Raw genomic sequence first — 23,451 nt, forward strand, 5'->3', positions numbered from 1 at the left:
CACTTCTTCATAGGAAACAAATTTTCATTGAAAATAAATCTGAGCTCAAGTTGGTGAAAAGTTATCTAGAGATGCGCCAAATCGAACGCAAATGCGTCACTTGCAGCCAGATTCGGGGCAAATCTTTTGTGCTTTTCAACTAAGAGAAATAAAAAGTAGCCTATAACGTTTAAGTTTCCACTTGTTAACTTGACATTAAAGACGTTACGAGTGTTTATGCTAAAAACAAGTTGATTCCTAACATGCATTAATGAAGAAACAACGCAATAGGCCACCTTCTTGCTGGTCAGGAACTTTAATCGTGCGAAGTTGGCTAGTTCGATTCACAAAAGTATCAAAATTTGATATTCTCATTTCCACGAATCTGAATATTTTTCGATTTGGCAAATTCCTAGTGTCATCTCTCATTTGGAGAGGCAAGGTTTGTTTCATTGTGACGTGACAGATCGACAATCCGAACGTGGCTTCTCTTTGCGCTGGTCAACATTTGTATGCCCTCTAAGAGTTTAGTGTTTTTGTGGTTATAAATGATACAGTTTATCACGGAGCTAATTACGACCAAACGTGAGGCCAAAAACATGCCGGAATTCCACAGGGTATTGGCCAAGATGTTGAACGATGCCGCGTTCTTCCTCAGATTCAAACAATCCAAATCATGAAAGGACTGGAGCAAAGTTAGCGGCATGTAGCAGATGCTAAAGGCGATTCCCATGTTGGTCACTGCTTCCGTGCACAGATTTTTCCGAACATTGTTTACTGTTCTTGATTCCTCTTCGCCGGGCACGCTACGTTTTCTAAGCTTCTTCCAAATCGAGAAGTTCATCCACCAAAACGCTGCCGCCCCTGCTCCAAGCAGCAAACCGTAAAGATAAAACTCGTCCATTTTCTTTGACAACGTCATTCCCATCGGGTGCACCTCAAAGCGATCGCCCGGAATGATTTGAAATGCAGTCACAAGACCAATAGACAAGGATATTAACCACATAAGCACGATTGCTACTGTGCCGCGGCTTTCATGTCGGTCCCTGTTCTTCCAATATTCCATCGGGTGAACAGTTGCCATCCATCTGCAAACCAGCAAGATAAGATTAACATTGCTTATAGCACAGTGACCGTCACCTTTTTTAGTTTTTTAGCATTGGCTACGTATCTTTGTTAATTTGTTTTTATTTGGACAGCGGAAGCAGACATCACATAATAAATCTTACCTAAACAAAGCAAGCAAGAGCAGAGTAAACAAGGAAGTAGCCATTGCTATTGTCTGCACAATACCGGTGGTTGTGACGTAGAAGGTGGAATTCACTGCGCTACTTAGAGCAAAATCTAATGTTCTGGTGTATTTTCTGTAAAAGCCGTACATCGTGCAAGGGTGACTGATAAAACCGACAATTGCATCTGAGGTTGCCAGAGACAGGGCAAATCGCCTGGACAAGAAAGTTTCATTATTCAACCTACTGGGTCCAAGTGAAAGTCATTGCTTATAACAATTACAGACCTAGTTATAGTAAGCTTCCGATGGCGTCTTTATAATTATCCTATATATAACAGAGTAACTATTTCACCATGTGTAGGTCACGCAACCTATTGTTAAAGATAGACGGTTAGGATAGGAGAGTGGGTATGCAAAAAGTTGATTTTAGCTGTTTGAGGTTTTGTTGGAGTTATAGATTTAGATTATTAGGATGTAGATCTAGATTAGGTTTAGGCTGCAATGTTATAACATTTAACACTTTAAGTGTTATTCAGTAGTATTTAAGTTACAGTGTTACCCGTTCAAATTGGTGTAAAACCGCAACTTCACTCCCAACGCCAGTACTAGGCCATTGAAGAAAGCAACCAGAATCGCTTCTATGGCGTCCGTGATGATGATTATGTAAAACGCCACCTTGCACTCTGGCGCCATACAGTCGTAAAAAGACAGTTTCGGGCCAAAAGCTTGATTTCTATCTTTTTCAGTGATGTCTATGACCGGGCAGGCGACGGGTTTGCAAAAGGGGATTTTTTCGGCTATTTGCTCCTTGTATGACGGAAGAGTGCTCTGGTCGCATACTGGGGTAGCTTTTGTTCGGGGAAGACACGCACTACGCCACATCTGAACGTAAATGTCAATCACTCGGCGAAAATACAACATGGCGTTGTCAGTTTTCTGTAATCGGAGATCGCTGTTGCACAAAGAGCCATTGTTGCACAAAGAGCCATTGTTGCACAACCTGTCGTACACCTGGGCGTGATAGTCTGAAAATGAATAACGTCTCTTGTTGCATTCAGCGTCAAACTTGGTTTCATCGCTCTGCGTTGATCGCGTTGAAAGCGTCTTGTCGCGGATTACCTTTAAGTTTACCATATAAGGTAAAAAGTAATTTTCTCCCGGTCGATAAACTCCGGTCAAACTTTCATTCGATAACACCCAACTACTCGAATTAAGCTGGTGAGTACCATTGTTTGTGAACCTCTCTGCGGCATGAACACCACCAGTTAACAGAAATAAACACAACAGACCTAACAAACTGGACCCATTCATTATATCTCATGTGCTAGGGACGACTTTGAGTCCTTTCCCGAAGCTGTTTGATTCAATAATATATCTCTAGTATGTTTCTAGTATGTTTCTAGTATGTTAAGCTTAGACTAGAATTTGCTGTATGATCTCTGTGGATTTTTATGGAGAAAAAACTACTTTAATAAAATTCATATGTCTCTCGCATACCATCATGCAGGGGGAAGCAAAACCTCTGTAGTGGTCTATAGGACCTCTTGTGCTTTTAATCTTTTCTTGTGTTATCGACGAAAGTTTTAGGTTCGGTTTTTGTACATTAGGTTATTTTTAAATTTAATTAAATTAAATTAAATTTACCACAATCCTCATCTTAGCCAGGTGCCGTATAAAAATCCACTCATTTGCACTCTGACAAGGTTTTGGAAACTTCACCTTGACGTGACTGAAAACCCGTGCCGAACCCAAACCTAAGAGGTCACGATCGATAAAACACTTCAACGAAATTTAAATCCAAGCAAAATGCCTTTGTAGATATGCTGTGTAATGCGTAGATTCCGTCCAGCGAATACCATTTTGCTGTACAGTACATTTAAGTTGATTTAGTAAAATTAAATCATTCCATTCCACAGGCAGAAATAGGGAAATAAACTGATGTACCGTATATTCTACTACAACCGGCCCGTCCCCATCACATACGAATTCTAAGGCCATTACCATATTCTATCTATCATTTTGGTTCGATTTGCAAACCTCCGTTCGTTAATCGATAAATTATTTCCAAATCCACCTCAATAAAAAGATATGACATCAAAATCAAAGCGACCGATGCTATGTCTAAATCAAATTGAGCTATTTTTCCTGCTACCATTTGCACAGCTACTTCTCACGTTCTTCTCCTGAACGCAAGCTTGTCTATTGGATGCAAAAACCTGCAATTTACATTTTCTCACACTTTGCTTCGACTAACATTTGATGCTAATACCCGCAACAAAACCGTTTATCACCCTCAGTCCGTGATTTTTCGATTTTTTACGCCTTAAGATAACGTCACACGCATGTCGAGAATGTGAAAAAATCTAAGCTTTTTAATCGCAAGAAAACGTAATCAAGATTTGTCTATTATAATTGAGCGCATGTATGTGTCTTACTTGCTTTTATATATTTGTTGTTATTTTATTTCGTTTTAGCGTCAATAAAAAGAAAAACGTGAAGTGAATATAGCTTGATTGTACAAATTCCACAGCACATAGCCTAGACAGCTTATAGCCCGTGGGAGTCAACTCTAGTGATTTATTTCATTTGGCCGATTCCTGTCAAGGCTATAGGAAGAGTTAAAGATTGCCGAGTGTGATAAATCCTTTTTCATTCACAAGGAATGGGCAAAACCGTTTGCAAATTCATTTACTGTATAGTTGTTTAAACTTCGAGCCCGTTCCTCATAAATTAATAATCTTCAGTTCTAATGGAATCGATAAAATGGTAACAAATAATCGATAAGTAGTCGGCCTAATATACGATGCATAAACTTCAACTTTGACTGATTTTATGAGCAATGATAAAGACGTATAACCCACTTTGGTGATTGTAAGTATAAAAATCGGTTGCATCGCACTAAGATGTAACCGATTTGGGTTGCTAAGAAACTGGTTGCAAAGAAATTTGTCTCATAGGCTACGTTTACTCTTTTAAAACAACGCAAAGCTTAATATCGTATTGCGGACCCATAGTTTATTTGATAAATAATAATCGGTCATTTACAAACAGAGGTCCAAATTATATTACGCTATATTTTGTTTCATAATTAACTGCTCAAATTTACACCTATGTCGGTTAGGTTGACCCAACAGCAATCGATTCTCACTTAGACTAACGTAGTTATATTGACTTCAAATATAGTCAATACATTTATCTGGTGAATTGGTGAAGTACTGTTGGACCCGGTATTGTACAACAATGCAGCCAATCCAGATTGCGACTACGATGCGACGATGTCACGCTGGTCGAAACTTTGTAAACCTCTGAACAGGATTAAGATATACACGGGCCCGCACACAATCTTTTTTCACTGATATTTTTGTACGATCAGATTTGGACAGGTTGAAGATCGTCGGAAAGATATTCCTGTTTGTCGATAGAAAATGTGTGTTTGTAAGTATAATCAACCAAACGGACAGGCTATCTATAGCATGAAGCCTAGCCCCAGGCGAATAACCAAAATTAGCACACCCACATTTGTGACATACCTACAAACGGGTGCTGGGTTTCATCTGAAGGTTTATTTTCTTAGCGCAACTTCCATGTAAAATGTTTGTGATATACAGTAATACAATAACAAGATTTGCAGTTATGCTTATCTTGGAAAATATCGTGTTATATCCAGCAAGGATAGAGCTTTGCAGTGATAAAATATCGAACTATCATGAAGCAATAGTCCTACCTTATACAGTTTGAATTGTATTGCCAAAATAATTTATGGTCATGCGCTCATTAAGTTAAGTTATTATTTGACATTAACAAATGTTTTCAAACAATCAAAAACACTTTTAGTTTCTGATAAACTGTTTATGTTTTGACATTTGTAATTGTTTATGTTTATCAGAGGTTTTGATTTGATATGTCTTTTGCAGTGCAGCGGTGCATATAAAACACCAGCAAAAATAAAGTTAATCTTTGTGTTGAACGATTGCAGAAAACACATATATTCCATCCCTCTTAGTTTCAATTGACATTAATGGACAAACGTATGATAATAATAGATATTATTACGTGACATAGTACATAACAGCGTTTTCCAATTTTGTCGTAGTAAATGCAAGGATGTGATGTTGTTAGACGCCAAGCATGGTGTGAGCCATCAAGCGACCAGAGTTTGGAAATTATTTAAAGTCTGTCTTTAATCATGAATTTAAAAAGATTTGGGCCAGCATTTTACAAACTAGTGTGTTTTAACAACGTTCCTATATTTTTGCCAAAAATACAGCAACATCCGATAAACTCTACGGCAAGAAACTAATGACAAAAGCGAAGTGAAGCGGCGAAGGACGCAAGGTCACAAAGCCACTGAAAGCAGTGAGAGTCACCGCTGATTTGCCATGGTGCTTGCCATCCACTGACACACGTCACACAATAGCAACCACACGATGCACTGTTTCAAGTTTCAGTGAATAAATTCCGCAGAATTATCCTAGATTGCATCGAGTAATACCTGGCAGAGCATAAGAAAATATCAACTCGCATCAAACGTCTCAGATTTACCAACCACAGGCGACGACTGAACTTAAGTGTATGACACACTTCAAATAGCACATCAGAATAGGATGGAGGTAAGCATCGGATAGAGACAGAATTTCACCAAAACTTACTAATTTATGCTAAATGTGGTATTACGTTATTACATTAATTAACTATTTTCGCTAAATTGATTCTAGGATATTCCGTGATAACTGCATGACTTGAACTAAGATAATGATTGGCTAATAACAAAGTTATAACCAACAGAACGCACTGAAATCCAGCAATAACGACGCTGCAAAAATACAGAGTTATAATATAGTTAACCACTTGGTGTTGACAAAGAGCAATTAAGACAGCATTCTACTCTCGGTGAATCGGCGTTCAACACCCCATGATGCGCAGCACCAAAACAAATTATTAACAACAATTTATCTTTTATTTTGCGAAAATCTCTATATTATTTTTTAATTTGCCAGTGAAACAACACGCACCGAAATTCGAAACAGGTTTACGTAATACGCAAGTTTTCTACTTTCCAGACTTATCTCATTGTGATTTTTTTCGCTTTCGCTCGATTCCCCAGCAGGGAACGTGATCTCACCAACCTGCGAGATTACTTATAGATATTGGGGCCTATTAGGGATACACTGGGCCCCGCACTTGCTTTGACCGGGCTTGTGAAAAACGCATAAAACAAACCCCGGTATGTTAAGCTCAAGTGTAGTGAAAATCATTGGTACGTTCAAAGGCTTCCCCATAGTCAGGGAATCAGAATTTGGATGCGATAGGTTGTCAAGAATTGTTGGACAGCGAACTTTCTCTGCTTCGTCCGAAGTTCTTTTTTTAGGAGCACACCAACTGGCTACGAGTTTTTGAAGGAAAACAAACACAGCAGCGGCGCAATGCAGCAGAAGACCAGGTGTGATTCCACCCGAAACCGGTCACAACCAGTTTTTCCCTCAGAAAAGTCCGACACCTGTTTTACGTTTTGCTTCACGCTTGACTGGATGTTCTGGGCCGGGGTAGGCTGAACGCAGTTTTACGAGGCAACTGAGGCAATTTTACGAGGCAACTGAGGCAATTTTACGAGATTAAAAAGCAGCACACTTCCGCACAAATAGTCTAACAGGCTTGATGTGGTCGTTCGTGGTATGCGTCATGATCTTGCTCACTCTACGACGGTTCCTTGCTTACCCTATGCAATGTGCAACTTGCTGGCCTTATTCAACTGCATGTTCCACTCAGCTTATCATGCAAATGAAGTGTTGTGTAGTTTACAATGGCACAAGTTTCTTTCAACGGTGAAGTTCTCTTATAAGTGACAATAGAACCGGAAACCAGTAACCGTTCTCTTAGTAGTTAAAGGTAACAAGTTCTCTTTTGTCGGGTTTGCTTTTGACAGCAGTGAAACGGTCATTGCGCCCGTCTGTGCAAACATTTTCGGATATTTTAATTCCTGTTTCACAAAAATGATTTGATACAAACATCGCATTGAAAAGGGCAACGACCTTTCAGCAGCAATGAGTTGTTGAATGGCGGACGAAATCACTTTCTGCATAACCCGGGCGCCAGTTTTACTTCTATTTTATTAAGATCTTTTTTATTTTTATTTAACAACAAGGTCTGGGAGTGCAGCGTAATTTTGTAGAAATGTTCACGAAATAGAACAGAGCAAAGGGGAGTTTAAGAGGAAAATAGAAAACAAAACGGCGTTACATGTCCCTGAGGAAAAGTTTTTATATGCAGCTGATAGTAACCATGACGCAATAGGTTTTTTAAGCTTGAACAAAGGTATTGTTTCTTGAGTCCAAGTTTAAAGTGATTTTCACGGTGTCTAAACTAACATTTTCCTTTCATTATTATTTATTTACTCATTATGTTGAACAGAATCCTGCAATCTGTCATATCATGCGAGCCGTTGTTTGTTCGGTCCACATGCACGAAATATCGTAAAAAAAATGGGAAAATAAATCTATGTATGTTGTAATAGTCCAGGGGTGGGCAAACTTGTTCAATGAAAGAGTCACTTGCGGAAAACTATAAACACCAGCGAGCCGCAAAATCTGTAATGATTGTCAATTTGATTATTATGTTATTAGTAGGGCAACCAAAAGTCAATATGGTCAATTTTTTTTAACCTGCCCAGAATGTTATCAAACATGCACAAAACAAATTTCAGCTTTGTACGACGTGTGGTATAGAAGTTATTAGGTCAAATAAAGTCAAAATGTTACGTTAGGTCAAAATACGGTCAAATTGTTTCTTTAGGTCTTTTTTTTAGGTCAAAATCTATTAAACTTGTAATTTTGTAACCATTTTGTAATATTATTCTTCCGTTTTTCTCTTTTCTTGTACCGCAAACAATTCCAGTGCCGCAAATTTTACTTAGAACCAAAGCCACAAAGAGAGGGAAGGCTTTTCAGCGCGTTTAGTGACGTCACGATGTGACGGCATTGCATTTGAAACTGCAAGTTGTCAATCTTAATACGCAGAAACGAAAAAAAGTCAACACTAGAAAAGCATTTTGTCATTTTTAAATGCACCTTTAGATTAGAAAGTTGCTGTAGACAGTGTAGAGCAGTGGTTCTTAACCTTTTTTCCCCCAGCGCCCCTTTTCAGAGGTTTCCATAGTCTGCCGCCCACCATAATGAAAGGGCTGTGTTAAAAATTATAAATGTTTAGCGAAAAGACCGGCTTAATCACAAATCCGGTTGCCTTGTATTTGAGACAAGCGATATTATTTAATAAACAGAAATAATAAGAGAATGGTTGATACACAAAAATACACATTAATAAAGCAGGAAAAATGTATTTAATGACTACCTTGGGCCTGGTGATAACTTGCTTAACCAACTTAAGTATATCAGTTTCAATATTTGATAAAAAGAGTCTCAGATCACCCCTTTTACATATTTGCAATCTATTTCTCTGCTTAGTTAAGAGTTGCAAGACCGAACTGAATCCCTTCTCTACCAGGTATGATGAAGGAAATGCTAACAGTAATACTTTGATTTTTTCCCAAAGATGAGGATATTTAACTTGTTCCTTTGGCCAGAAAGCTTCATAGCCAATCTGCTGGAACAACACTTTACCTTCAAAGTCATTTTGCAAGTCTATAAGTTCTTCAACTAGATTTGGATCAGCATTGTTTGCATCAGCCTGGAATGGATTTACAACCCACTCTGGTATTTTTAATTCTTTGAGATCTTTAAATCTGATCAACAATTCTTCTTTCAATGCTTGAAGATGAGAGGAATAGCAGTCTAGATCAGTGTCTGATAAACATGAATCATCGGTTTGGTTTTCCTTTATGGCTTTTAGGCTAGGAAACTGATTTAAGTCTAGCCTTAGTAAACAATTTTTGTAGAAATCTAATTTGCTAATAAATGCCATTATTATTCCCTTTGCTTTGATGAGACACATTTTGGTTCCTTGCAATTTAATGTTGACCTCATTTAATTTCTTGAAAATATCAGACAAATAAGCAACGTCTGCTCTTCTGCTTTCCAAATCTGAACTCACTTTCTCATCCAATAATTGAAACTTAAAGAAATCAATAACAGAATCATAGAGGTCATGAAAGCGTTGTAGACATTTTCCTTTTGAAAGTCACCGGACTTCTGTATGTAGCATGAGCCGTTCAAATTCTTCTTCATTTTCATGACAAAGCTGGCGAAATATGCGGTCATTCAATGGATGGGCTTTAATCTTATTCACTGCTCTGATAACAGCTTGCAGGGTACTATGCAATCTGCCACTGAGATGCTTTGCAGCTAAATGCTGTCTGTGAATGACACAGTGGAATGTAAATATGTCCGGAACTTCTCTTTTAAGATGTGCCAGGAATCCACGATGGCGTCCAGTCATTGATGGTGCTCCATCGGTTGCACATGCAATAACATTCGAAAGTGGAATTCCTTTCCGTTTAAAGAATTGTTCAACTGCCTTATAAACCGTTGAATCTTTAGTGTCGACCTCTAATAGTTCAGCAAACAGAAACTCCTCAATAACTTTATGACTGGCATTTATATAGCGCACATAAGCCATTAGCAAAGCTTCATTGTCGCGTAGTGTTGTCTCGTCAAGCTGTAAAGAAAATTGTGTTGTTTTGAGTTCATCACAAAGTTTATTTTCAATGTCAATTGCCATTTCATCAATTCTGGAAGACACAGTACTATTGCTCAGTGGAATCGAAGGTGTTACATCTTTTTGAGTGGCCATCATAGTACTGTTGATTTCTTTCACAGCTGGTATAATAAGTTCTTCACCAATAGTGTGCGATTTTCCACGGGGCGTCAACAAAGCACATTTTAATGACTTCAAGCAGGTCACGGTTCACAAATCGTATAAATCATTATCACTCAGTCTTAAATCATATAATTTGAATAAACAACAATGCTGATTTGGACGTTACACCCTAAACTAGCCCAAGCAGAAGTTTAACTAACAGACTGACTGACTGACTACGTTTTGCAAATCAATTAAGCGTTTTGCGAATCAATTAAGCATCAGACCAGACAATGCGCATTATTATTAATTTGCAGTGAGGTTAATATCGTTACACCTTCTGAATATAGCGCCCCCCATAGCGCCCCCTGAGTATTTCCGCCCCTCTAAAAATCAAAAACGCCCCCTGGGGGGCGGTAGCGCCCACGTTAAGAACCACTGGTGTAGAGACTATCAGTATAGCGTTTTTCAAAATGAGGTCAAAATTTAAACTTTTTAGGTCAAAATAAGGTCAAAATTTGCAAATTTTAAGGTCAAAATTTAAACTTTTTAGGTCAAAAAACTGGTTGCCCTAGTTATTAGTAGTCATTGGGAGCTATTACTTTTCAGCTAGAAGACCCATAAAAACATGTCAGCGAGGCGTACTTTGACCACCTTTGCCATTGAGTATAGAATCTATACCTGAAAACAATGTCGGATTCTATGTCTAGTGTTACGTCATAAACGAAATGCTGGCCTAAATAAAGAAAAAAATAGACAGAAACGTTCATAAACGGTACTCTTGGTAGCCTTTACAATTTTTTTGGAATTTTTCAAATCGACTAGAAGAGCCACAAAAAAACATGCCAAAGAGCCGCATGTTGCAGTTTGCCCTCCCCTGTAATAGTCGCTCGATCGCTTGTAGCACAAGTCCAAGAATTAAGAGTTGATAACACTAGTCAACACACATTTTGGTGCCAAGAAAGTTTCAACGGTTTTAGGGTATTTTTATGTCGCTGAATCCAAAAATGGCATTAGTTTTTCCGAATTGGCTCTAGTTTTTGAGATATTTCATATTTTTGTTTCAAAAAGTGTTAAAAATAAGCAAATTTTGACATAGGTAAAATTCTCTTTATACTACAACTTTGATGAGTCTACATCTGTCTTTTCAAGCATGTGCATACAGTATTCTTCTATTTCTGATGCGATATTGTTAAAGACGCAATCGTTAACACAGAGAGCCTTCTTTACGCGAATCATGTTTCATGTGAAAATCAAGCAAAAATTATAAAACTTAGGCGATGTTAGCAGTAAACAACAGATTTTTGTAACGCAAAAACAGGCGACGTCAAAGCACAAACACTACTTTTAGTAACGCTCAAAGTACATTTAGTAAGCTGTCAAAGCACGCTAATCAATCATATACCACTACTGTAATACAAAAAAATTAGTCGATGCTTATACATTTTCTTTTGTACGACTTTCTGGAATGTGATGCAGCCAAGCAGTCACGTTGGAGACTCCAACAGTAGTCGGCCATCATATGGGCATCCCACCTGCCCTGATACCTCTCTTCCATGACCTTAATGTCCTGGTGGAACCTTTCTCCCTACTCTTCACTTAGATCACCAAGGTTTGCAGGAAAACGATCTAAGTGGCTGAAGAGATAGTGAACCTTGATACTCATCTTCACACCTAAATCTTTCAACTTGGAAAGCATATCTTCCACCAATTCTTGGTAATTTTCAGCTTTTCGGTTACCAAGAAAGTTCTGTGTGACTAAAACAAACGATTGCCAAGCAGCAGACTCTGTGTCTGTCATGGACTGCACAAAACACACATCCTTTATGAGTTTGCGAATCTGAGGGCCATCAAAAATGCCTGCTTTAAGCTTTTCGATGGTCAAAGCAGGAAATGTTCTGCAAATATAGTTGAAGCAATCCCCAGTTGCAGGCAAGGCTTTCACAAATTGCTTCATCAAACCAAGTTTTATGTGCAGCGGTGGAATGATGATCTTCTTTCTAGCAACTAAAGGTTCATTTATGATGTTACCTTCACCTACTCTCATGGAATCTCTAGGTGGCCACCCTTTCTTCACCCAGTGATCAGTGCGCGCTCGGCTATCCCACAAGCAGATAAAACATGGATATTTTGTGTAGCCGCTTTGCTGGCCAAGCAAAAAATTTACCATCTTCAAGTCTACACAGATTAACCATTGGTGAGAGTCATAATCCAGTTTCTGTAATACCGTTTTAATGTTGTTGTACTCTTCTTTTAGTTTTGTTGAGTGGCCAATTGGGAGAGATGCATAACTGTTACCATTATGTAGCAATACACATTTCAAACTCCTTTTCGAACTGTCTTTGAATAAGCGCCACTCTTGAGGTCTATATTGTGGCACTCCCATTTTCAGCAGAAGCCCTTCGATGTCTTTGCAGTAAACAAGTTCATCTTGTTGGCTAAAATACGGACGTAATTCTTTCTCTCTTGTATGGTAGAATGTTATTGAAGCTCCAGATCCAAGGCAGTTTTTGTCTTTGAGTCGGGATGCCAAAATTTCTGCTGCTTCTTTGGATAAGTTGAGATCCCTGATAAGATCGCTCAGCTCCTCCTGCTTGAATGGCTCTAGAATTAATGGACGGCTTTCGAACACACTTCCACTGCTGTCACTTGCAGAGCTTTCTACCTTTTCATGAAACTCATCATTTTCCAAGGATGTGTCAGGTAAATCACTAAATTTAGGCACAGGTACTTCCTCCAATTGAGGCACAGGTCGCCGAGCAGATTCTAAATTTGGGTAATTCCAAGTATTCTTCTTACGACGATTAAACCCCTTTAGGTCTAACAAACAGAAGTAGCAGTCATTAAAGTGGCTTTTTGGTTCTCTCCAGACCATCGGTACACCAAACTTGAGATTTTTAAGGGTACCTTTAGTCCACTTTCTCAAGCTTTCTACACATGCTTTGCAGACAATATGAGGTGCCCATGGCTTGTCTTGGTCACCAAGCTTCACTTTAAAATACGAAAGATACACCTTCCTCACAAAATCGGTGATAGCTTTCCTTTGGTCTTTGAAGATATATTCCCCACAGATATAACAAAACTTGTCAGGATCATTGCGACAGCTTCTTCGTGATGAACTCATAACTCTTAAATACAACTGCGCAAACCAATACGTAAAATTCAGTATCCATAAGTACGATTAACGATTTTTCTCTTGTCAAAAATAAAAAATATCGATATCTCAAAAACTAGAGCCAATTCAAAGAAACGAATGTTATTTTCGGACTCAGCAGCCCAAAATTACCCAGAACCCATCAAAATATCTTTGGCACTCAAAAAAAAATTTTTTTTTGTTGGCCAGTGTAATTAAACAGAGATCTCAATTCTCTTTGAGAAAAGTTGAACAAAAATGGGTGCCAGTTATAAAGTGGAATATCACTTAATTATTTGTGAGAGAAACTATTTGTTACAGGGGCAGCATTGTATGCGGATTAAACAGAGTTAATGTTACCGCTAAGAAAGATCAAATACATAAGAATTCATGTAATCAAAATCAATTACCACAAAACCAATTTTAAATTTTATCAATTTAATCTGCGCAGGTGTCGCTGTACGTGCTCATAAGCTTACCCATGGCCTTGGTTAATATAATAGAGTCAGAGGAAGGCAAACCTATTCAAGTGAAAGTGGACGCACTGAAGGAAGTTTTATGTCATCCAGATGCAGCTAATATACCGGTGGCGATTTATTCAATTGCTGGACCTTATGGAACTGGGAAGTCGTTCCTCTTGAATTGTTTTCTGCATTTACTACATCAGCAGTCTGTACGTGATAGTTACTTACTGTAATTTGCTGTGTACCGCAACCTTTTTCATTCGAGACGCAATTATAAACTTTTAAAATTCGGTGGCACATTTGTAACTTAAAAATAAAAGCTATATATAGCCACAAAAAAAATGTAGGTTGTGCAACGAAAATTGCTTGCGTGAAGATTCCAGTTTTACCTGTGCGTTGTGCAGACTGCGTTCACACAGGGAAGTGTTCGCTGCGAAAATTCGTTCTTTTGTTTTTTATTTTCGTCCCCAAGTAGTGAAGTCTGTGTAAGGATGCAAACAATGATATATGAGGATGATCACATAAGGATACATGCTTAACACGTCGTGTTCCGAGCTGCCGGTTGTCGAGTATTGCTTTTAGCTACTAACATTTTTAAGATTTTTTAAAGAAATCTTTAATTTGCTTTGACAACTTTCTCCTTTGCTTTTAATAGATTTCGTCGGAAGACGCGGTCAACGTAACAAACCAAAGACTAAAGAACGTCTTCTCAACTGGCGACGGTTTGAATGCTACCACGAAAGGAATTTACATCACAAAGCAACCATACGTCGTAAAAACCGGAAACGAAAAATGCCCACATGTGAGTTAAATTCAAAAATTAACATCTTGTGACGTCTTAATGAAAACAATTATAATTGCTACCGTTAGACCAACTCTTTGGCGACTCGTAGTGAACACGCGTTTTAGTAAAAGAGTTTCGCCGAGATTGATGACATCACTTCAAGTTATTTGAATTATTTGAATTATTTGAAATAACTGAAGTCGATAAAACGAGCTCTCGCTTTAATTGATCGTTGTAACGTTAAAATCTTGAAAGCCGGCCGACAAGTAATTTCCACAATCGGCCCACACGTAGTGATTATTTTAGCTGTAGAAGAATCTCCCCAAAAAAGTGTGCTTTAATTAATTAATTATTGATAAGATTTATAAAAGAAAACAAGAGTTTTGAAACAGGTTGCTTTATTCCTGATGGACACCCAAGGCCTGTTCGACTTCACCCATGACACCGGGAGCAGTGGAGTAATTGCGGGCTTGAGCATGCTGATGAGCTCCATCCAGTTCATCAATGTTCAAAACAAAATTGATGGACACAGCATTCAATACATTTGCGTGGGTTGTTTTCAGTGAAAATTAACAATGTTTGTTCACATCATCGCGTGTAAATATTATCTCTTAATATTCTGATGTGTTGCAACTCGCCGCCTCATTTTATTTTTAAGGCTACAAATACTTAATGTAAATGCATCCAGGTAATTTTGTAATGTATTGCCAACTTACTAGAAATTTGCGGAATCGGCGATGCCCAGCGATTGGATCAAAGAAAAAGGATATTCGTTGTTTCAGGTAAGAATTTTATAAACAACTTCACGTAATAACTAGACTAATATTATAACTCGAATTATAAGATAAACTCCCTTGAAGATGCTACTTAGCACAGTGCAGAATCCTTAACACATCATTGCATTGAAACGCAGCGAATGTTTTTCCTCGTACGAGATTGGAAGAAGCCAGCTTACCCCGTTGGTGTTGAAGGAGGGAAAAAATATTTAGATCATGTACTAACGAGGCAAAAATCTGACGAACACCAAGATCTCGTTGATTTTCTCAAAAGCCACTTTGACGGTGGACTTATGTGCTCCTTGCTGCCACCGCCCGGTGATATTATCGAAAAATATACCGGTGGAGAGCAGCTTTGCTTAATCAAAGGTAATCTACTGCACTGTAGTTGATAGTTGGTTGTATGAAGACCTCGTTTTAGCAAGGTTTTTCGTTTGCAGATGTGGATGAGGAACTTATGACTACTGTGAAGAATTTATTTAAAAGTTATTTCTTACCAAATAATATTTTACCCCGGAGACTGGGCAACAGCATTTACAGTGGTGAAGAATTGTGCGAGCTTTTGATTGACTTCGCAAACAGCGTTAACACTGGTAAAGCGCCTCTCGCGGAAAGTTACTTGCAAGCACGTATGTGTAGCCTGGATATAAACCTAATCTACTTTTGCAAAAATCTTTTGTGGTTTGATCGCTTACATTTCGTCGAAAGATAATTAATTAAAATAAAACGATCCTAGTAATTAATTGCGTCATAATTTTTCAAAAAGTTTTTCAATTGAGTCTCGATATTTTTTGGGTTAGAATGCAAATAATTTACGGGATGATTGTATGATCTTTGCTTTGTGTATTTTAGTGCGGTCATAACATGCAAATGAGAGAAAAGATTCTTCTCCCTTGTTTAGTGCATTACTGGAGACAAATGAGCGACACAATAAAGGTAAGAAAGGACGAGATGAAAAAATGACTACTTGTGCACATTTTCACTTCTCTCTTTTCCAGTCGCTCCGCGGCACCGAATTTGAACCTTACTGGAAGATAATAACACAATCTGAGTTGAATGAATTCCACCTTAAGTTTGAGGCAAGTGCTTTGAAAAAGTACAGTGAGATGGAAAAACCAGGAAACAAAAGTTTTCAGGAAAGATGGAAAAAAAAACTAGAAACATTTTTACAGCAACTTTTGAAGGAAATGAAGGTCTGTTAAAAATATAGGCTGACGTGACTAATGCTTTCAGTCAAGGCTAGTTATAGGACTGTATTGTATGATTTTCAAGACACAAACTTAAAACGCTTATTCTGCATTTGCTCAAAATGTGTTGCTTTTTCTGACCAGTGTTTTAAAAATCGTGCTGAATATCAGAATATATGGAAGTTACATTGTTCAATTGTTTCAGGACGATATCGAGGCCAGAAAAACTTACGTCAACATAATTAATGGCTTTGCCGCAAAACTGAACGAGGTAAGAAAAGCTGAGCTCGGTCTAAAGCTATTTAACATCAAAACGTGTACATACCAGGTCAAAGTGTTTAATAAAAGCTTTGAAAGTAACAAACTAAAATAAATTAATACATAAATCATTTCAATTTTTGTGCATAAAAGGTTTGACCAATAATGCAACAGTTTTTCAATTACCGCTGTAGGGCGTATCACTTAAAAGCAACAAAAAAATAGACGAAATAGCAAAAGAAGCTGTAAAAACAACAATTGACGACATAAAGGCAAAAATACCAGAAAGGTTCCATCGACGATTCCTCCAACAATTACTGGATGACCTCAAAATGATCCACACACAGGTTGCGAAGAAAAATCGACGCAATCGAATAATATTGGCCGCTGGGGTGACTGGCATTGTAGGCGCTGCTCTTACTGCAGCGATTATGTTTATACCTCCAGTACTTGCTCTGGCTGTTGCGGCGGAGGCGTCCACAGCTGGCATCATAAGTGGGTGGATTGCAGGAGCCGGAGCTGGAGGAATGTTTATGGGAGCAACCGTTTCATCGATCGCAACTGCATTTGAAGAACAAGCTGCTATTGAAGACGAGGTCGATCAGGACAGCTTGGAAAATAAAAACATGTTCATCACTCTCTCCGATGGCTCCACCGAAATTTCTATACCGCGAGAATGAGAATGAACAACGATTAGTTTGAAACCATAAAAGGTTTGAAGTTTTTGTTTCGTAAGTTGTAAAATTTGTGCATATTTGTGGCCCATGTGGTCGCGCGTGCCATGAAATATTGTGCCTTTTTCCTGGTATTCGTGCTTTGCTTGAATTTGCAAGAGACTCTTCTTTTAAGTAGACGCTATTTCACCAATCAAATTAATAGGTTTAAAAATTATGCACTATGTCATTATGACGTAATTGAAATCCTTGATTCATTTACATTCAAAAAAGTTAACGCGATGAGCGATCGAGCAACAACATATTTGTCATAAGCAGATGCATAAAAAGTATTGTACAGTATACGCTTTGCCCAATGTGCAGTTGAGGTTCATTTGATTGCTAACACAATATTTCATCACAAAAAGTGAGTTGTGGTCACGCGTAGGTTAATTCACCTTCTTTGGTGGAGCTGCATAACCCAATGTAGGCTATATCTACTCATGTTTACCAATAAAGTATTTGTGAGAAAGTAACTTGAGTGAGTTATTGGATAACAGGAACAAGTCGAGAAATATTATATCAAACAACTTTTGCAAGAAACACAGATAATAACCGCACTATGATAGGCCTATAGCCCAACGAGGGCTGGCCTTAGTCCAATGCGAGCGATGCGACTGCGTTGAGCCCAGCGCAGGTAGGCACCAAATAAAAAAAAAAACAATTTAGCTTTTATTTTGAGCAAATCACAGTTTTTTCTCAACCTGTTCTCGAAAGAGAATGTTTTGATGAGAAAAGTCACGAAGCATAACCTTTGATGGGAGTTGATATTTGTTTTACTTTGCTACTATTAATTATTGAATTAAGTCATCTACAATCGGCAAGAGGCCCCGTCATCAGCTCTTGAATTTGGCCCCGCGCTCGCTAAGGCCGGCCCTACCTATAATCTTTACTTAGAGTAAGTAAGTAAGTTAAGTTGTAGATCTACGCAATTTACAATACCTCTGTGTAAGGCATTTGGGTGGGTTTATTCTTGTGAAGACCATTTGGCCTTAAATGACGTTACAACTAGCTGAGCTGTAATTTTGTTCAAACAAAACGACCAGGTCTTCCATTGTCTTGATTTGCCCGATTTTTACCTTCCACGGCGGTAAAACAAATTTTTAAGTGTTTTTTCTTTGTATGTTGGTGTATTATTTTAATTGTTTCCTTGGATAAAAAGTTTAGGTCTTTGTATCCGCTGTTTTACACATTGGCGACCGCAGAAGTTAACGATACCTCAAAATAAAACCAATACTGTATAATCAAGTTCACCTGAGTTTTGCTGCAGTGTAAAAGTTTGTGGTTGAGGTGCTCTACATAAGTGATGTCATTGATCAATAAAATTTTATTCATAATCAAATTCATGACCAACCCGATAGCGTTCGTTCAAGCTGCAGTTTCGACACTCGAAGGTGCTAAACTGTTCTTGCAACCACCAGGGCAGACCGTTTACAACGCTTGTATCTGTTTGATTGCCCTTGTGATCAACGCCATATTTGGACAAGATAACTAAAACTGAAGAGTCAGGGCAGCTAATGAAAAATACACGCAAACAACCTCGATGAATGAGTTTCGAAAGATGAGGGATCGTTGCTGAGTTCATGTTGTGAAGAGACTTTTTTCAGTCCGAGGATAAAGATTCCGATTGCAAACTTGGGGTACAGAAGCTTCAACAGGTTTCGAAACTTGCGTGGTTTAATCATAGTCGCTACATATTTGTAAGGATTACGGTTTAATTGGGACTGCAACTTTTCGGGTCGTATTTAAAATATTTTCTATGGCTCATTCGAACTTATAGTTCTAAACAAATGACATCGAAAAAATAACAATGCAAAGTTTTGCAAAACTAACAAAATAAGTATTCAAGGTGCAAATCAAAATGCAGGAAAAATAAATGACAATATTGGCACAAAATAAATTTAATTGTTTCACGATAAGGAAGTCATATCTTTACTAATAGAAGAAATAAACCAGACAGCTAGTTGGCAACTCTAGCATCAGATTCTTTTGCCTCCGTGAGCGCCCTGGCCTCGTGTTGATAGACGGAGTAGCTGACGCCATGCTGCGTGGCTGCTCGGACAAAGCCAGTGTTGGCGGTTACTGTGATGGCTTCTTCCTGGTCGCCAGTCCCGAATATTACCTGAGAATTTCAACAACATCGAAATAAGCGGTTAGCTTAGAATTGACAAAAGTTTCTATGAAAACAGACACTGGGTCTGTTCATTTCCTGTCATTTAGTCTTCGCTAATAACCACGGGGAACAAAATATGCTGAAAACTGTTGTTAAAGTAAAATAAAAGCAAACGCTCGCTTGCAATTAATATACAACAAACATCCTCAAAACCTCACCAGCTACAAGATGTTACAATCGAAATATGTGTTATAACATTGAAACATTGGCACATATTAATCCACTACCAGTCAACAGCGTGACAATATTTATCAAACTTATAGACCTAACACGCAAAGAAAGTTACATAGCTTCGCACACACAAACATAACTTTGAAAGTTGTTCATGACCACAAATAAAAAGCGAATCGTTACAATTGGAAGTCATTGAAAAATAGAATCGTGATAACCAGCATCTTTAAAAATTAGCTGGGCCTAGCAGAGTGATGTCACAAAGGACTTTTGTGAAAGATCATTGGGGGGGATTCACCTCTAGCTAATTTTCTACGCTTTTAGCTTTCACAAGATATAAATAGTTTCTTGTGTTTTTCTTACCTTTGCCCTTGTATTAAGCTTTGCACTGGAGGTAAGATTTAATGTTCGTTGTGAAGGATTATCCGGAACAACTTTAACTTTTTCAAGTAATTGTTTGCTCCGTTCCTTTTCTCTCACTCCGCCAATTGTTGAAATAATTTCCTCGAAGCTGTGAAGAGCGGTCTCGCACACGAGCATCTCTTTGTCTTTGAGGAACTCTTTAAGCTTTGGAAGGACAGGCTCCTTCCTTTCTTGCTCTGCTTGCTCATCCAACACCGGGACTCCATAGAAATATTGACAATGTCCGTTACATAAATTTGACACCAGCGATAATAATGTTGTGACGTCAAGGTTAACTTTCTTTATCACACGAAGCTTCTTCTCCCCAATTTCCATACAGCTGGACATTGTGGCTTTGTCAATAGATAAATGTGTGAAGTTGTTGATAAATATTGAAATATCGATTATGTTTGGTTGCACGTTACAAGAACTTTCATCGTTAGAAGAATCGTCAGAATCTTGAAAGCTGCCGTCAACACAACCATCAACTAATATTCCAAGTTTGTTTAATTCGACCACAAGCTGCCCAGGAACACCATTTGCAAAGTGGAAAACAATTTGAGGAATTTGATAGTTGACAGGATGCTGCTTGGCCATGGCGATGTAGTCATTGGCAATATCCATCAAAGTTCTTTCGCCAAACTGCCCCTGTCCCTTACAACTTGCAAAGAGAGCTTTTGGTCTTTTTGCAATCACTTTGACCCACACATGACCTTTGCATGCAACTATATCCACACAAATTGACTGGCTGCAAAAATGTTAATAAACGTAAGCACTAAGCTGCGTCATCCACTTTACAATTTTGTGCCATAGCTCTCACTCATATCCAAAATATTTTGCAAACAGCATAGATTTCTTCCCAGTAAAATTTAACTACAAAAAGACAAGAAAACTTAACCTCAGACTGAAGAAAGTCTTTGTACGACTATAAATTGGCGGCAATTCTTCAACCTTTGATTGCGAAACTATTCTATTGCATTTTGCGTTTTTCTCTGAGCTTGAAACTATTCACGATCACCACAAATGCTCTTTGGAGTATTGCCAGGAAAAACCTTGAAGAACCCAGAATGCGTATTAATACAAGTTTGTTGGTATAGTCAGTGGTCGTGACACTACTGAACAGACACAATTACACAATAACTACTCACGTCTTGTCATCTGTGAATCGTTGCACGAGTCCTACAACATTAGAACTCGAAATTGCATCCAGACAATCAAGGATCGCTGTGAGGCTGCTCAAGTTTGAGCTTGACAAATTACTTTGTTTGATCATTGTTGGATCATCTTGAAGTTTTTCTAGGAACCTTTCATACCATAACGACAAATACATTTTAAGTGTTGATCAAATAAACAGACTTGTAATAGGAATCACCTAATTTATAATTTAAAATACATATTTTAGAAATACAAAAATTTAAAGCCCAAGTCATCAGCTTAAAGATTTCAAACCGTCTTCCATTTCATTTATTAATTGAATTCGTATTATCAGCCAATGCTCATAAACAAATGCATCCACCAGAAGCATATATAAAGATAGAGAGCTAGTCAATGACGTTTTGTGGCATTTCACGCTGATTGAAACATCTGATAATATCCAAAATTATTTGGCTGAAATTTTATGTTTTTCTTAAGTTTACAATAATTTCTGGAATTACCACATAGATAAAATTTAACTGTAGATATATGTAATACATAGTATTTATGTTTCATGCTACTGAATGTGCATGTGTTTATGGATCTGTTAAGTATTGTTATCACAATTCAGTTGGTATCTTTAACTTGTAAACCTATGGTAGGTTATAAAAGAGCACAAAATGACCGTAAACAGCCAGAGGCATGTCCTTGTAAAAGAGTCACTCTTGTAACTATTTTCACAATTTTTCCCAGATGGACTTAGTAACTCTATTTTTACTCTACGAGTGTGGAAAGAGCTCTTACTTTTAGGAATATATTTTGAGCGTGCAATGGCTACAAAACCTAAAAATTGGAGTTACGATAGTTGCTAAAAATTCACAAGGACTTTTGCCACCACCCTTTGCCAAGCAATTACTGATTTTCTTTCATTTGGATGCACTTGTTAAATTTGAAAAAAAATGCGAATACATTCTCTCATTTTTCTTTACATGTACACACCGATTTATAATAAACAAACCAAGCCATTTAATTGCTTAAACGCACAAATTTAAAATGAATAAACAAAAATTGAGGCTTGTGTGCACGTCATCACACTAAAGTTGTTCTTTGCACACACAATTTCTCATTAAAAACTTCCTTTCTTTCCTGAGACCTGCAGGAGACCAATATATCCATCAAGGTATAAGCCTAAGCGGTCTAGTATGCAAGTATACAACCACAGGATTCCTTTGTATGCCAAACCCCGGATACACATATTGTGACGTTATCTGGTTGTGCACTTGTAGACCCGGCCTAAGTATGCAGCATTTTAATGCACTCACTTTTTCTCAGATTTGATTTTGTTAATTAGTTTATAAGATCCTGGTATCCCACCCTGCTGTGAGCTTTCAATCTTCTCCATTCGTGAAAGCAATTTGTCTGCTTTTTCTACTTTAGTACAAATGATATTTGATGCTTCTTTGTCAAAAAAATCCATTGACATTCAGTTTTTCAAAAATTACAGGTTTATAAGAAAGTAGATTCTCTAACCAGTTGTTAAAAATAAAAAGCTGAGATGTTTGGAAATAACTGAAAACAAAATACTTAAGTAGGCCTACGGCACCGGTAGACTAAACAAAATTTACAAAGAAAACAACGACTATAGGCTACATGTGGTTTTGTGGAAAAAGCTTAGCAAGCGTTTAAGCTTCATTCATTCTGAAGTACATAGACGCAAACAAAACTTAAATAAACAGACTGCAAAACATTCGTTTAAAACAATTCTGTTTCGTGGTTAGTTTTAGCCTATAAGATAGCCTAGTCTGGATCCAGAACTTTACCGGCAAACCAAACTTTTTTAACTTACTTGAGGTCAATGTTTCTGAAGTTTCGGGATTCCCCTAACTTGCAAACTTCAACATTTTTTTTTAAACAGATGTTTTGCTAATTAATTAAGATTCATATAATAATTCGCAGCGCAAACACTTACAGCACAAGTTTGGCTACTACTAATCAAATTTGTGTCAGGATAACAAATACGAGCACGTTTATCACATAACTAAAGAAATCATCGTGTCATAATTGTTACATGACAAACTGATTGTCTTTACACAAACTATTTCAGAATCTTTTTACTTGAGCCAAAAATAGCAGGCAATGCAAGCACAACAAAATGGCATAAATATGTTCGTAAGCAAGAAAATCGCATAGATCTTCTCAGTTGGAAGATTTGTACCAAATTTCCTGAAGTTGACAAAAGCAAACACCATCAGGTTGCTTTGTGTCAATAAATGGAGACCTAGTTTCTCGAATTTGTTG

The 23,451-nt window shown here is 37.8% G+C and overlaps 3 protein-coding genes across 3 annotated transcripts; 1 reads left to right on the forward strand and 2 right to left on the reverse strand.

Moving 5' to 3' along the window:
• Positions 1-11,368: 11,368 nt before the first annotated feature.
• On the reverse strand, positions 11,369-13,290 carry LOC143444861 (uncharacterized). Its single transcript, XM_076943648.1, has 2 exons — positions 12,866-13,290; positions 11,369-12,778 (listed from the first exon to the last, which is right to left on the reverse strand). Exons 1-2 carry the CDS (start codon positions 13,080-13,082, stop codon positions 11,547-11,549), a joined length of 1,449 nt encoding a protein of 482 aa, XP_076799763.1. The 5' UTR covers positions 13,083-13,290; the 3' UTR covers positions 11,369-11,546.
• An 11-nt stretch (positions 13,291-13,301) lies between these two features.
• Positions 13,302-18,463, forward strand: LOC143444725 (atlastin-2-like). Its single transcript, XM_076943595.1, has 10 exons — positions 13,302-13,764; positions 14,211-14,357; positions 14,732-14,887; positions 15,059-15,121; positions 15,253-15,484; positions 15,556-15,740; positions 15,968-16,051; positions 16,114-16,308; positions 16,508-16,573; positions 16,755-18,463. Exons 1-10 carry the CDS (start codon positions 13,573-13,575, stop codon positions 17,238-17,240), a joined length of 1,806 nt encoding a protein of 601 aa, XP_076799710.1. The 5' UTR covers positions 13,302-13,572; the 3' UTR covers positions 17,241-18,463.
• A 268-nt stretch (positions 18,464-18,731) lies between these two features.
• Positions 18,732-22,958, reverse strand: LOC143444877 (UPF0415 protein C7orf25 homolog). Its single transcript, XM_076943673.1, has 4 exons — positions 22,476-22,958; positions 21,168-21,323; positions 19,981-20,767; positions 18,732-19,395 (listed from the first exon to the last, which is right to left on the reverse strand). The coding sequence occupies exons 1-4, from the start codon at positions 22,634-22,636 to the stop codon at positions 19,234-19,236; spliced, it is 1,266 nt and encodes a 421-aa protein (XP_076799788.1). The 5' UTR covers positions 22,637-22,958; the 3' UTR covers positions 18,732-19,233.
• Positions 22,959-23,451: the final 493 nt, after the last annotated feature.

The sequence above is a fragment of the Clavelina lepadiformis genome, chromosome 1 (assembly GCF_947623445.1).
Source record: "Clavelina lepadiformis chromosome 1, kaClaLepa1.1, whole genome shotgun sequence".
Taxonomy (NCBI): domain Eukaryota; kingdom Metazoa; phylum Chordata; class Ascidiacea; order Aplousobranchia; family Clavelinidae; genus Clavelina; species Clavelina lepadiformis.